At 35.4% G+C, this 14,262-nt stretch overlaps 1 protein-coding gene and 1 pseudogene across 1 annotated transcript; both read left to right on the forward strand.

The window, feature by feature from the left end:
* The first annotated feature begins 2,425 nt into the window (after positions 1-2,425).
* On the forward strand, positions 2,426-5,095 carry LOC129302292 (histone-lysine N-methyltransferase, H3 lysine-9 specific SUVH1-like; annotated as a pseudogene).
* Positions 5,096-6,582: 1,487 nt separating this feature from the next.
* Positions 6,583-10,954, forward strand: LOC129309408 (probable protein S-acyltransferase 1). The gene is made up of 6 exons (XM_054950983.1): positions 6,583-7,082; positions 7,361-7,537; positions 7,626-7,934; positions 8,479-8,700; positions 9,271-9,731; positions 10,495-10,954. Exons 1-5 carry the CDS (start codon positions 6,978-6,980, stop codon positions 9,691-9,693), a joined length of 1,236 nt encoding a protein of 411 aa, XP_054806958.1. The 5' UTR covers positions 6,583-6,977; the 3' UTR covers positions 9,694-9,731; positions 10,495-10,954.
* The last annotated feature ends 3,308 nt before the right edge of the window (positions 10,955-14,262 follow it).

A 14,262-nucleotide genomic window follows, 5' to 3' on the forward strand; every position in this document is an offset into this window, starting at 1 on the left:
CTCAACTATGGCAGGAGATCATTGCCACTAGACGCAACTCGAAGACGGCAGACAGAGGAGGTGACGCCATAAGGACCACAGATAGAGTTGGGAATTCAGGCCGGGCCTATTCGAGCTCGACCTGAATAAGCCCAACCTGAATAGGCCTGAACTCGAATAAGCCCTGCTTCCTAAAAAGCCCAAATAGCTAAGCCTGGCTCGAATTCCTTCGAGCTTTGAGAGGCCTAAATACCCAAATTTTTATTTTTTAAATCATTTTTAATTAATTTTTTCACTTTAAAATTAATTATTTTATTTTATAAAAAATATCTAATATATTTTTTTGATACTGAAATGATACATAGGACTCAAATATATAGTATTTTAGTATAAAATAATCCAAAACTTAATTAATTAATTAATATTTAATATATTTTGAAAAAATAAAAAAGTTTTATTCAGGTATTCGGGCCAAGCCCAAACTCGATCAGGCTTGGCCCAAACATAAAAAAAGTAGATTTTTTTCTAAATCCGGCCCTAACTTTTTTGGGGCGGGTCGGGCTAGCCTGTCGGCTTGGCCTAAATTACCGGTTCTAACCACATATCTGCACGGAGTTGGCAGATGGTCGAAAGATCGTTGCCTCTGAGAGAACTGACTGTGAGATGGCACAATTGTTGGAGGTAGGTGGACGATGGTAGAGACGACATGACGGTGAGATGACAGACGGCAACTACGATAGGGGTAGGTGGATGACAGTAGAGAGATGGCATTGTGAGGAACGATTGGTAAAGATCAAATGAGAGAGGAGATCAGAAATGAGAAAGCTGTAGACCGAATGAGACAAATGAAGATCAGAAAGAAGAGAGAGAAAGCACGTGAAGGGCAACATGGGTTTTCAGTTTTCACAGAGAGAGAGCACGTGAATAATGGTAAAAAAATTTTAAGCTGAAGCTGATTTTTGCAGATTATGGATTAACGCACGTTTTGCTTTTTTAATTGATTTTTACGTTTTTGTAGTGTTTGGGTAATTTTATTTAAAAAATCAATTATGGGCTTAAAAATCAATTTTTGCATCTATCCAAACGCACGCTAAACGTATCTAATCAGTGCACCAACCAAACCATGTTGGAATAAGCTGGTCTTTGGGTTTATAGGTGTTGGTTTCACCGGGTGGTCCACCCTTGAAAGACCAAATCAAGCCCAAGCCCTTCTTGAGGTACAGGCATTTTTTCATAAATATAGTGTGGGCTTTTTTTGGACAAATATAGTGTGGACTTAAACATGTCATGTTCCTATTATTGTGGAAGAGACGGGGACGGTTATTAACTCCACGCATGACCAAACAAAAGGTCAAGTGAGATTTTTTTGGGAAACTGAAACCGAACGCGGAAAAACAATCGGCAGATTGTAAATATAATTAACGTCAATACGTAAATAAAATTTTTTTATTGAATTTAACGTTATAAAAATGATGTGCTAATATTGATGCACTGATTTTATAAACAGAGAGCAATCGGATGTGGCATGAAGCACAAGTGCACGCAAGAAAGAAAGTAAATATCAGTTCACGTATTTACAAGTAAAAAATCTCCAACTGTGAAGTTTTTATACTTTAAAATTTATTTGGTTGATAATTAATAAAAATGACCTCACTCTCCTTCTTTTTCTCCGCTAAACTTTCACTTGATCCGAAGAAAACACACGGTTACTCTCCCAAATCCTTACATGCAGAACCATACATGGCTTTGGTTTGGGCAAGATACATGAATGATCTTCGACGTTGTACAGCTGAAACTTGGAACACGCATCAGATTTTAGATCTACCAAGCTCATTTTAGGCATGCTTACTTTTGATTATGTCCTTCTAATTCTACTTTTTCACCTAATGTTACAATATTTACGCCCCCATTCGGTTTCTTACCACACATTATACCCTCATATCTGTAAAAACACCTTCATTTCTCTTTCAAATATTAAAGATGAAGCTTCAGTGCTCCTTCTAATTTCAATCCATTTTCCTTTCTCTTGGGCGGCCAAAAAAATTTCATAGTCTTGTTTCATGCATTCCAATTGTTTTGCTTGTTTTGGTAATAAGTTTTTTTTTTTTGATACAGTATAATGAGTTTTTTTCTTGCCTCATTTTTGCGCTCTTCAAGGTTTACTTACGATCTTACATGTGTTTTGGTGCACAGATATGTACGAATATTAAACTTGGGAGGAAATATTACACGTAGAAGAGAGCATTTTTTATTATTCAAAACGTATAAATAGAACTTAATTCGGATCAAGACTCTACTCGTCCAGCACCTATCTCGGTTGACAAGTCCGTGGTTCTGAATCCAAAGCCATTGCGAGCTCTTGTTCCTGTATTCGCTTCACCGTTTAATCCTTCTCACTTCAACACCCCATGATATCGCTCCTTTTGTTTCTATTTCTCCACTTGGGATGGCTCCTTTCCATCCATTCTTCTCCTCGCCGGAGTCACAGAGGCTCTCTCATCAAACCCCACAAAACCAGAGAGTGTCTGAGATGCATGAAGGTGAAATGGAGGCAAGCAGATCCCAGAAGAAGAGGAAGAAAAGGCAGGGAAAGCAGGACGGTGGTTCTGCATCAGCTGATATCGATGAAGATACACTGGTTGATGATATTCTCAAATCAATTAACCCTGTAGTTTGGATGCATTAATTGAACCAAACAGTGGCAAGGATTCAGTTGTATATACACTTATGATATATGAAGTACTGAGAAGAAAGATCTCACAAATTGAAGAGGCAAAAGAAGGGAATGTGGTAGCTGTAAAGCGATCTGATTTAAGAGCAGGAACTGTCATGCTGAACAAAGGGCTTAGGACCAATAAAGAGAGACGGGTTGGAACTGTACCTGGTGTTGAAGTTGGAGATATTTTCTATTTCAGGATGGAATTGTGCTTGGTGGGATTGCATGCTCCATCCATGTCTGGGATTGATTACATGGGTGTCAAAGTTAGTCAAGAGGAAGAGCCATTAGCTATCAGTATTATATCATCTGGAGGATATGAAGATAATGTTGAGGATGGTGATGTGCTGATTTACAGTGGCCAAGGTGGAGCTTGCCAGAGTAAAGAAAAGAGTGATCAGAAGCTTGAAAGGGGCAATCTTGCACTAGAAAAGAGTCTGCATCGAGGTAACGAAGTAAGGGTCACAAGAGGACTCAAGGAGTCTGCAAATTCCAAAGCAAGGGTATGTGTCTATGATGGTCTTTACAAGATCCAGGAATCTTGGGTTGAGAAAGGAAAATCAGGTTTCAATGTGTTCAAGTATAAATTAGTCAGGTTGCCTGGGCAGTCTGAAGGATATATGATTTGGAAATCAATTCAGCAATGGACTGACAAGTCTATTTTGAGAGTCGGGCTTATAATGCCTGATCTCAGTTCTGGGGCAGAAAATTTACCTGTTTGTCTTGTAAATGATGTTGATGATGAGAAGGGTCCTACGAGTTTCACTTACTGTCATACTCTTAAGAATTTGAAGCCAATATTATGTCCTGTGGAACCATCTAGCGGATGTAACTGTATTGGTGGATGCCTACCTGGAAATTCGAACTGTCCTTGCATTCAAAAGAACGGAGGCTATCTCCCATATTCTGCAAAGGGAGTACTAACGGACCTAAAATCTATGATATATGAGTGTGGTCCTTCTTGTCAGTGCCCTCCTAGTTGTCGAAACCGAGTTTCACAAGGTTGCTTGAAGATTCGTATGGAGGTATTCAAAACTAAGGACAAAGGATGGGGTCTAAGGTCTTGGGATCCTATTCGTGCAGGGACTTTTATATGTGAGTATACAGGAGAAGTCAGAGACATTGATGTCAGAGTTGAAGAGCTTGGTGGTGAAAATGATAGCGATTATATTTTTGACTCCACACACAATTATCAGCAGCTGGAAATCTTTCATAGTGATGCTGAAGCACATAAGATTCCAAATCCAATCTATATAACTGCAAGAAATTATGGAAATGTTGCTCGCTTTATGAACCATAGTTGCTCTCCAAATGTGTTCTGGCGTCCCATTTTACGCACAAATAAAGATCAGTTTGATCTCCACGTTGCTTTTCATGCAGTCAGACACATCCCTCCTATGACAGAGTTAACTTATGATTATGGGATAGTTCAGGCCCTCACAGAGAGCCTCATGAAAAAGGGATGCTTATGTGGATCGGTGAAATGCAGGGGATATTTTTGTTGATTATCTACAGAGTTTCAAGTATAGAAGCTTTTAAGTATGGAAAATGGTTAGTCTTTCAGTTTCTGTATTGACTTTCTTGCTTGCTATGTGTTGGATATTATTTCAAGAGAAATTATTCTACGTTAATAATATTAATCACTATTTAAATATATTTATTTCATAACCTATGTATTAAATCTCATTATTATCCGAAACTGTTTTTATAGTGAAATTAAGGCATCATTAATTGATGTTTTATTGCCCAATGTTTTATAGCCCTTGAGCTTTCGAGCATTTTCCTCTCATCCTCGTTCATGCTTTTCATGAGTTGCGTTATTTAATTCCTATTGTTTTGTGTCCCTGCTTGCTATGTAAGAAGTGTTCATTCAATTTTGAAGAATTGTCGCATTTAACTATGTGAGGCGGAATAGCTTTTAAAAAGAGTCAAACATGACTCAAATATTTTCTATTGAATTTTCCAACACTGTATATTGACACTTTTTTTCCCGTTGACCTGCCATGACAAAATGGTGCAAGCTGCAATTGAAACTAAACTAGTGGAATCATTAAACCTGTAAAAACTGATTAAATTAAAAGAAACCATGCTAATAATATCATAACGGAGAGATTCAAATGTACTTTTTTCAGGAAAAAGAAAGACCCAAGGAGAATAAAATGAAAATGAGAGGATAAAAGAAGAATCTCTCACTCAAGCTGCTCTCTTCTTTATCAGCAGGAGCTATGACAAACAGGAAGATGTAACATGTGTAGACCAGCTTTTCTTTTTAGACGACACTAGCGAATTGGAACAAGATAGATCAGGCTGTCTATTAATAATGTGACTCAGAGGTTGTAAATCTAAACTCTAAGACACGAATTACTTGTAATTCTGTATCTTTTCCTCTATTGGCAGGCTTTTCTTCTCTGCTGTGAGGTTTTTCTGAGGAAGTTCTGTTTAATGTAACATGTCAAGATGGACTTCGGAATGTGAATTGAATATTAGTCTTTTGGTGTCAATTTCAGAATCATCATAATATTCTGACAAGAGTTTAGGAGGTACGCCCTTTCTGTTTTGCATCCGTTTGGCATGTAATTAGTGCAACCTCATGGAATTTTCATGCAACAACGCGCTGCTATAGATTCTGCCCAAAACAGAATCAATTTGGTGGTGTTTATATAAGATTGCTCTTAAACTCAAGCATGTTCTCTACTAAGGAAGAATAGGCGAGCATTATAGCCTGTACAGGACTCAATTAACCATGGTTTTTTGTTTTTGCGGTTTTGCCAATGGACATGGCACCTTTTTTTCATCTTAATTTTTTTTTTTTTGTGTCCACGTCAAAACTCGCCTTTCCTACTACGTATGTCTTTAGGTTTTTGAATCCTGACTTTTTCCAGCGAATGCAAAGCAGGGGAGGAGCCTGGATGTGACAATAAGGAGAAGGGATTAAAAAAATATATATTGCAAAACTTTCATAAACTTTGGAGAGTTGAAAGTATGTAACGTTTATATTATATTAAGAAAATTTTAAAAGGGAGCGTGGCCATTGCTTACTAGTTCCCTTCCCTCCACCCCTAATATAAAGTAAGTCTAACTTAAATTAACTGGATTAAGTATTGATAATTCTTTTCAAATATCAAATTTTATTACTAAATTTTAACATTGTTGCATGGTCAAGACTATTGGTTAGTTGGAATAACCTTTTACCAATTGATTCAAACATTTGTTGTTGTTTTGCATGCTTCTTCTAGCTAGTTGGAAAGTTATAGTTATAAGAAAACTAATATTTTCACGTTTTCCCCATTTTCATGTTTTGATTGAAACATTCAAATTGATTATTAATATTTTGATAAGTAAGTTTGTTGTAATGCACAATCATAAACTACACATGGTGAATGAAAGAAACATAAGATAATAAAATGTAAAAAAGTAAAATACAAAATATTTTTATTTAGGCAATAATTAAAAAAATTGTTGAATAATTAACTATTAACTAATCAATAATAAAAATGCAATAGATATTTTCAAAAAAAAAATCATATTACTTCCTTCTAATTTCATTCCTCCCAGTCCTTGATTAGCAGTAGTAACTTTTTTAATATTGTAAATCACAACAGTAGCTTTAAATTAATTAAATAAAAACTCATACCAAATTAAAATAAATAAGAATAACGCTTCTTGATTAAATACTTATCAATTTTTCACTGTAAAAATTACAACATATATTAATATTCTACTTACACAAATCAAAATGGAAATGTAGTACTACAACTAGTTGACAGAAAAGGACCAAGTCCAAGATATTGCCTTTTCTCGACGGGACTATTAACGAAAAGCAGACAACAATAAGCATAATATGAACAGCTAATATACAAAACGACCAAAACCGGGCTGAAAGAATAAGAGTTAGTAAAAAGAATCTTTGATGTGGTTTTAGAAAAACTTGAAGTTGAACGAACGATGATGGTATAGTCTAAAATAGTTGTGCCCGCTAAAAAAGCGGTGGAAATAGGAAGCCGTTAGGACTGGTGGTGGCTTCTTTAGGGAGAGAGAGACGGAGATGAGAGATAGCCAGAGGGGGTGGCTGAGATTTGTAAGAATGAGAGGAATGTAAATTAAGAAGAAAAGAAAATTCCCAAGGCTATGGCCAATTGATCTCACTTCATTCGCTGACCCGGAGGGGGAAACGAAAACCCGCCCATTCACAACAACGCAAGTGGCGTGGGTTTTTGCGAAAGAAAGGAGATCATTGTGCAATAACACCGATCTGGCCGCCGTCTGGGAATTTTAAGCCGTTATGAGTAGCCGCAACAGCCACTCTCCCTCCGATCCTTTGGCCGTGGCTGTTGAACCTTCCAAGCCTAAACCCAGAAGGCTCTACCAAGTCTGGAAGGGAAACAATGTACCTTTTTACTTCCCTCTTTTTAACTGATTGTCTGAATTCTCTCACTCTCTCTCCTTTCGATGGGTTTCCTCCTCATTGCACTAATGAGGATTAAGAATGCAACTAGATACGGCAGGAATTTTTTTTGTATGAACGTTGCAATTTGTTGTATTGATATTGATATTGACGACGCTGATGATTTGCTAGTCCATGAATTTTCTCTTTCTTTAATTAACAAGTTGACGTGAAGTTATATGGGCAGTTTCTGATGAAGCTTCTCTTAATTCTCATGTCAGAAATTTCTATGTGGGGGGCGATTAGTCTTTGGTCGGGATGCAAAGTCTCTCTTTTTAACGACATTCATGATTGGAGGTCCTGCACTGTTGTTCTGCATAAGAATGCTTTTAACGTTTAAAGATGATCCTCGCTTTAGCCGTCCTGTACTGATTGGAGGACTGGTGCTCACATTTTTGGTTGGTAAAACTATGAGGTTTTTTTGGCAATTATGTGCACCATTGCCTAGCCTGATACTTAAATCTGACATTTGAATGGATGGTGCAGGATTTTACTTTTTTGTCCTTGACATCTTGTAGAGATCCAGGAATTATCCCCAGAAATTCACGTGTACTTGAAGCAGATGAATCGCTTGACATAAATACAGCATCTATGGAGTGGTTAAATTATAATTCCAACAGTCTGAAATTACCTAGAATGAAGGATGTGAAGGTCAATGGCCATACAGTGAAAGTGAAGTTCTGTGATACTTGCTTGCTGTATCGTCCACCGCGGGCTTCACATTGCTCTATCTGCAACAACTGTGTACAGAAGTTTGATCACCATTGCCCATGGGTTGGTCAGTGTATTGCAGTGGTAAGTTATCCAAAGCCACCCTCAATCTCATGGAATTCAAAGTTAATGCTATTTAGGAACATTATTTTGGTGGGGGGGGGGGAAGATATAGCTTTTATTTACCCTCTGTAATTTTTTATTTTATCAGTTATAGAGTTTCCATTATCTTCTATGATTGCCTTTAAAATGTTGGCAGAATGTTTGTGTTTCAATTATATTTGAGTGGACAAAAGTCGTTAGCTTGTGATGGTTAATTATTTTCCTTCGCTTATATATTTTTCGCATATAAGAAAGAACTTATTTTAGTAGCCATCTTTCATCTTCACGAACTTCTTCTTTTTTTTTCTTTTCCTCCCTTTTTTCATCAAAAAAACTGGAACTCTTTTAGAAGTTAAATTTTATCAGCAGTTCTTCAACATGGGATCAGAAGTAGGCTTAGATATGGCTAGATAGCTCGATTAGTCTCTTTCATTTTACTGTTTGTAGTTTTGTTATTTCTCATTGTCCCCCCTCCTTCCTTTTTTAGCTGCATCTAACACTGTTACTCCTCTTCATGTTGTTGCAGCGAAACTATCCCTTCTTCGTTTTGTTCATATCATCAACAACCTTGTTGTGTATATATGTATTTGTTTTTTCTTGGATTAACATCGGTCGGAAAAAGGGCAAGTTTGGGCACAACATGGCACATGATGCTATATCAATTATTCTCATTGTATATTGCTTCATAGTCATCTGGTTTGTGGGCGGGCTCACAGTTTTCCATCTTTATTTGATCTCGACCAACCAGGTATTCTTTTGCTCCTCCTTCTGTTTTGGGTCTTTTTTTCTTCTAATGGCTGCTGTTAGGAATAAGCGAAAAAGAGAATTGCCACATATAGGTTTATTTTGATACTTGCATGTGGTCACCCTTGTTAGTTCCCTACTGTAATCGGCTTTGGGAGAAAAAAAAATTACAAATATACAGATTAAAAAGGATAAAACGCAAATTTTCAGCTTAGCTGGACTATATAGTATGGTGACTAGTTTCTTCAGAATATCTGCTGTTATATTATATATGGGGGGATGAAAACCATAGAACCATAATTCTCAAGGAAATAGAGATAAATTCTTGGTTAAAAACTTTTTGCAATTTTCTAAGGAAGGTTTGTGGAGATACGAGAGATGATTCTATACTTCATCCTCAAGTATGAGGATTTCTTCTTGTTTACATGTTCTGTGTTGTATTTTTTTGCCTCTGGTGTTCACTGCATACGTAAGTCTCAAATTTGACCCTATTATACATGCCTTGACTGTTAAGACCCATAACCTATATTATTCTCATATTTTGTTGGCACTGTTGTTTCTTTCTTTTTTGTAGACAACTTATGAGAATTTCCGGTACCGCTATGATAAGAAGGAAAACCCATATAGAAAGGGAATAATCAAGAACTTTTTAGAATTGTCCTTTTCAAAGATTCCACCTTCAGTGATCAATTTCAGAGCTTGGGTTGCAGAAGATGATACAGAAAGTGAATCTGTTACATCAGATCTTGAAAAAAGCTTTATGAACTCAAAACAAAAATTTAACATGGACATGGGAGCGAAGAATGGCAAGGATGGTGACAAGCGACTTCCTAGTATTCTACAAGATTTGGATTACAATGGTATTGATAATATGAAGAAGCCAAAAGATAAAGAAGCACCATTTGACATTTTCGTTCATGCTGATCAAGATTCAAAATATCCACGATGGAATTCCAAAGTAGGAGTAGATGCTGAACGTGATAAACCGGACCAGTAGCTCCTGCTGATTGCACAGCTGGCTCTTCAAAGACAAAGGTAGCATTTTGGCGTTTGCTTCTGTCTATAGCAATGCTCTCTGCGGAGCACCATAGTATTCTTATGCATATTGTATATATTCTTCTGAACAGTCAATTATTAATGAGAAATTGGGGTATTTTATGGGAATGATCAATAACTTGTAGAATCCTTTTCATGTTGGTTTCTCGCTTTGATTGCTGCAACACAAGAGAAGTACAAGATAAATTTGCAGAAATTGTTATAGCATATAAAACTAAAGGACTTATCCTGAATCCTGATAAACATAGTTTCCTGTTTCCTGAGAATGAAGGAATTACTCCTGAATTTGTCTCCTGATTAATAAATAGCTTTTAAGTTTTGTGTTGGTGGGCGTTGTTGGTATCAAAATTATTGTACACTAGTGGTGTCAAGTGGCCAAGAATGTTTCAAATTAACAAGTAATGAGTTTGTGATTTTCAGAGAGTCGAGACTAACTCATGCACTCAACAATTTTAAGAGCCAACGCTGAAAGTCTAGCTATTCAACAATCAACTCGTTAGTTTGTTAGCATAGCTTGTGAACCAGTTTCTCATTAGAATGATTGTTTTGTGCTGTGTTTTCTTGTCTCAAAGAACAAAATATTCTTATAGAAAGACAAGATTCTTCTATTGTGGATATTAATGTAGATTCAGGTTTTACAAAAAGGGAGAAAAAGTTAAAGAGGGTAGGTTTCTTCCTCTTCCATCGTGCAATGTAGGATTACCTTACTATAACAATACTGCATAACTGTTTCATGATGCAGGTCCAGTCGAGCATATTGTGAAGAGATTTGTGGATAGTGGATTTTAATGTTAGAATGCAGATTTTGCAGATGGGTGAGGTGACAATATGGTTTTGAATAGATAATGAGATGAAGTTATATGACAGCGAAACATTCCTCTGTTCACTGCATGAAAGCTTGAGGTTGACAAGTTACTGTAAATTGGCTCGTCCAACTCATGACAGTGCGGGACATGCGAGGGCTATAACTATGACGCATTGGTCTACCTCTTCCCGGGTTCTCTGAGAAGGCATTTCAGCTCTGGCTTGCTTTTTTGGGTTTGGATATCTGAGAAAATATAGATTATGTTTATAAATTTTTTGGTAGATCAAAGCCAAGCCTATGAAAAGCATTCCCACAATTCGAGAAGAAAAAAACTAGTTGATATGTGGACATGATGTTCCTCTTTTTGTTCACTTAAGTACTTGAGTGTCTTTTTTTATTTTTTGGCCCAGAGTACTTGAGAGTTTATATGACAGTTCTCTCCAAATGCATCGAAAACAAAATTCACAGCAATAGTATTCTGATCGAAATAATGAAAGAGAAATCAATTATCTTGTTTACAAATATCAATCTTAAAAGTATCTATCAAGAAAATTAATTAAACTACTTGCGAAACAATGAAGCCATCGCGAAGAAGGTATATGAATCTGGCTATTTCATATCCTTTGCTTCTCATCTCTGTTTCGTGTTGGGAAAATAATTATATGCTCGTTCAAATTCTGGATATCTGAATTTGAAATAATCAATATTTTACTTCGAATATTTTCCTTAAATGCCTAATATTCATATTTCTCTTGTAAACTAATTTTTCAAAAAATTATTGTTCAAGTCTGTAATTATTGATTAAAAAAGAATAAAAAAGCACCGGTCTAAGTGTAAGAAGTAGTGCGTTGAGTATGTAATACAACAACAACAACAACAACAAGCCTTTATCCCACTAGGTGGGGTCGGCTACATGGATTGCAAGACGCCATTGTGCTCTATCATTTATTAAGCTTTTAGAAATATTATTAATTAAGAGATCACGTTCAACAACTTTCAAGAGTGTTCTCTTAGGCCTTCCTTTACCTCTCTTAGTCGGACTCAAAGTTATATGTTCCACTCTTCTCACTGGTGCCTCTCTTGGTCTTCTTTGTACATGCCCAAACCATCTCAACCGATTTTCTACCATTTTTTCCTCAATAGGTGCCACCCTCACTTTTTCACATATGTGCTCATTTCGAATTTTATCTTTACGTGTATGTCCGCACATCCATCGTAACATTCTCATTTCTGCTACTCCAACTTTATGCTCTTGCTATCCCGTTAGAGCCCAGCATTCACTACTATATAACATTGCCGGTCTGATAGCAGTATGATAAAACTTTCCTTTAAGTTTATTAGGCACCTTACGGTCACAAATAACTCCTTTAACTTTTCTCCAATTAAACCACCCAGCTTGAATTCTATGTGAAATATCTCCACTGATTTCGTCATCATTTTGAACAATGGCTCCCAAATATCTAAACTTTTCCACTTGAGGTATAATTTGATCTCCCAATTTCACTTCCAAATTATTTTCGAATAGTCCTTTACCAAATTTACAATATAAATATTCCGTCTTACTTCTACTCAGACGAAAACCTTTCGACTCCAATGTCCTCCTCCATAACTCAAGTTTGCAATTAACCTCTTCTCTTGTCTCTACTATAAGAACTATATCATCCGTGAAGAGCATACATTTCGGGATTTCCTCTTGAATATGTTCCGTCAAAACATTTAAAATCAAGTTGAACAAATAAGGACTCAGAGATGATCCCTGATGTAGTTCAATCTTTATAGGAAAATCCTTTGTTTGACCACTAGGCGTTCTTATACTAGTTTTTACCCCCTCATACATATCTTGTATGGCTTTAATATAAGCAATCCGTACTCCCTTTTTTCCAACGCTTTCCAAAGCACTTCTCTTGGTATACGGTCATAAGCTTTTTCCAAATCAATAAAAATCATGTGTAGATCTTTATCTTTACAACGATACTTTTCCATTAATCCCCTTAGTAGATAAATCGCCTCTGTAGTTGATCTACCTGGCATAAAACCAAATTGATTCTCAAAAATACTTATCTTCAATCTCAACCTGTGCTCAATTACTTTCTCCCACAATTTCATTGTGTGGCTCATGAGTTTAATTCCTCTATAGTTAGTACAATTCTGAATATCTCCTTTATTTTTATAAATAGGAATTAATGTACTTCTCCTCCACTCATCAAGCATTTTCTTGGACCGTAAAATCACATTAAATAACTTAGTTAACCATCTCACCCCTTCTTCACCTAAACATTTCCACGCTTCGATAGATATACAATCAGGTCCGTTAGCTCTACCATTTGCCATTTTCTTAAGAGCTTCCTTTACCTCCTTATCACATATTTTTCGATAGAATGACAAATTTTGTTCTCCTTCACCAGTTACTAAATCCTCCAAGTTACTAGATAAATCCTCTCCATCATTAAAAAGTTTAGAAAAATAAGTCTCCCATCTATTTTTAATTTCATCATCTGTAACTAAAATTCTTCCCTCTTCATCCTTAATACACCTTACCTGTTCTAGATCTCTTATTTTCTTTCCCTACTCTTGGCAATCCTTAATACCTCTTCATCCTTAATCATTGAAAAGTTTAGGCGTTGAGTATGTAATATATAAACATATTTTAGGAAAAATATAATTATCAGTCTCTATAATTTTATCAAATTTTATTTTCAGTCGTTGTAATTTTTTTTTATTTTCAGTCCTTATAATTTCAATAAGATTATGTGACATTTGTTACTTGAACATCTAGTTTCAATTTTTTTTAGTGTTTTCAATTCTTATAAGGACTGAAAACACTAAAAAGAAATTGGATGAACTAAAAGCAAAATTCAATAAAAATTACAGAGATCAATGATTGTATTTTTTTATATATTTTTATAGGTAATTATTAATTATTAATTACATTTTGACTAAAAAAATCATGATCCAGCGAGACGCAAGCATCTCCAACTAATTAGGCTAATCTAATTACATACAAATTATTCCAAGGACGCATACTCGTTATTCAGAATTCACCAAAAGACAAATATATACTTCAATTAAGGTTACTTTCAAGCCTTCTAGTTGTTATTTTTTTCCCCTCCAATTTTATATATATTTAAATTAAAATGAGAGAATAACATTTAAATCTTTCTTAAAGTAATTTATCATAATAAGAACTTATAAATTTTGCATCGAATATTATCTTGTAAAAATAGGTATATATTTTTGTTAAAAACTCATCCCATGTTTGATTGGGACGAAAGAAAACTAAAAGAGAAAATATGAAAGAAAACACATTTTTCCTTATTTAGTTGAGAAGAGAAAATTGAAAAGAAGAAAAAGTTAGGAAGAAAATAAAAAATTGATTCTATCACTTTTTTCTCTCACATTTTCTCCCCACATGTGAAGAGATTTTGAGAAGAAAATCATTATTTCAATATTGCCTTCTTTTTTTCTTGTTCTCCTAAGCTTTGAAGTGAACCTTCTTAACACTATGTTAAACTAGCTACATCACACACATATTCATCTCCACTTTCATGATCATCGTCTTCTCCGTTTTTTATTTTAAGAAAATGAACACAATAATATGATGAAAGACTTCACGTTAGAAAATAAATCAATATTTATGTATTTGCTTTTTTATCTTTTATTAATGTTAGTTAATTTGATTTCTCACAAGTTATTATATTTTATTTT

This window comes from Prosopis cineraria, unplaced genomic scaffold (genome assembly GCF_029017545.1).
Source record: "Prosopis cineraria cultivar Desert tree isolate PC_DT_omini unplaced genomic scaffold, ASM2901754v1 PC1, whole genome shotgun sequence".
Classification (NCBI taxonomy): domain Eukaryota; kingdom Viridiplantae; phylum Streptophyta; class Magnoliopsida; order Fabales; family Fabaceae; genus Prosopis; species Prosopis cineraria.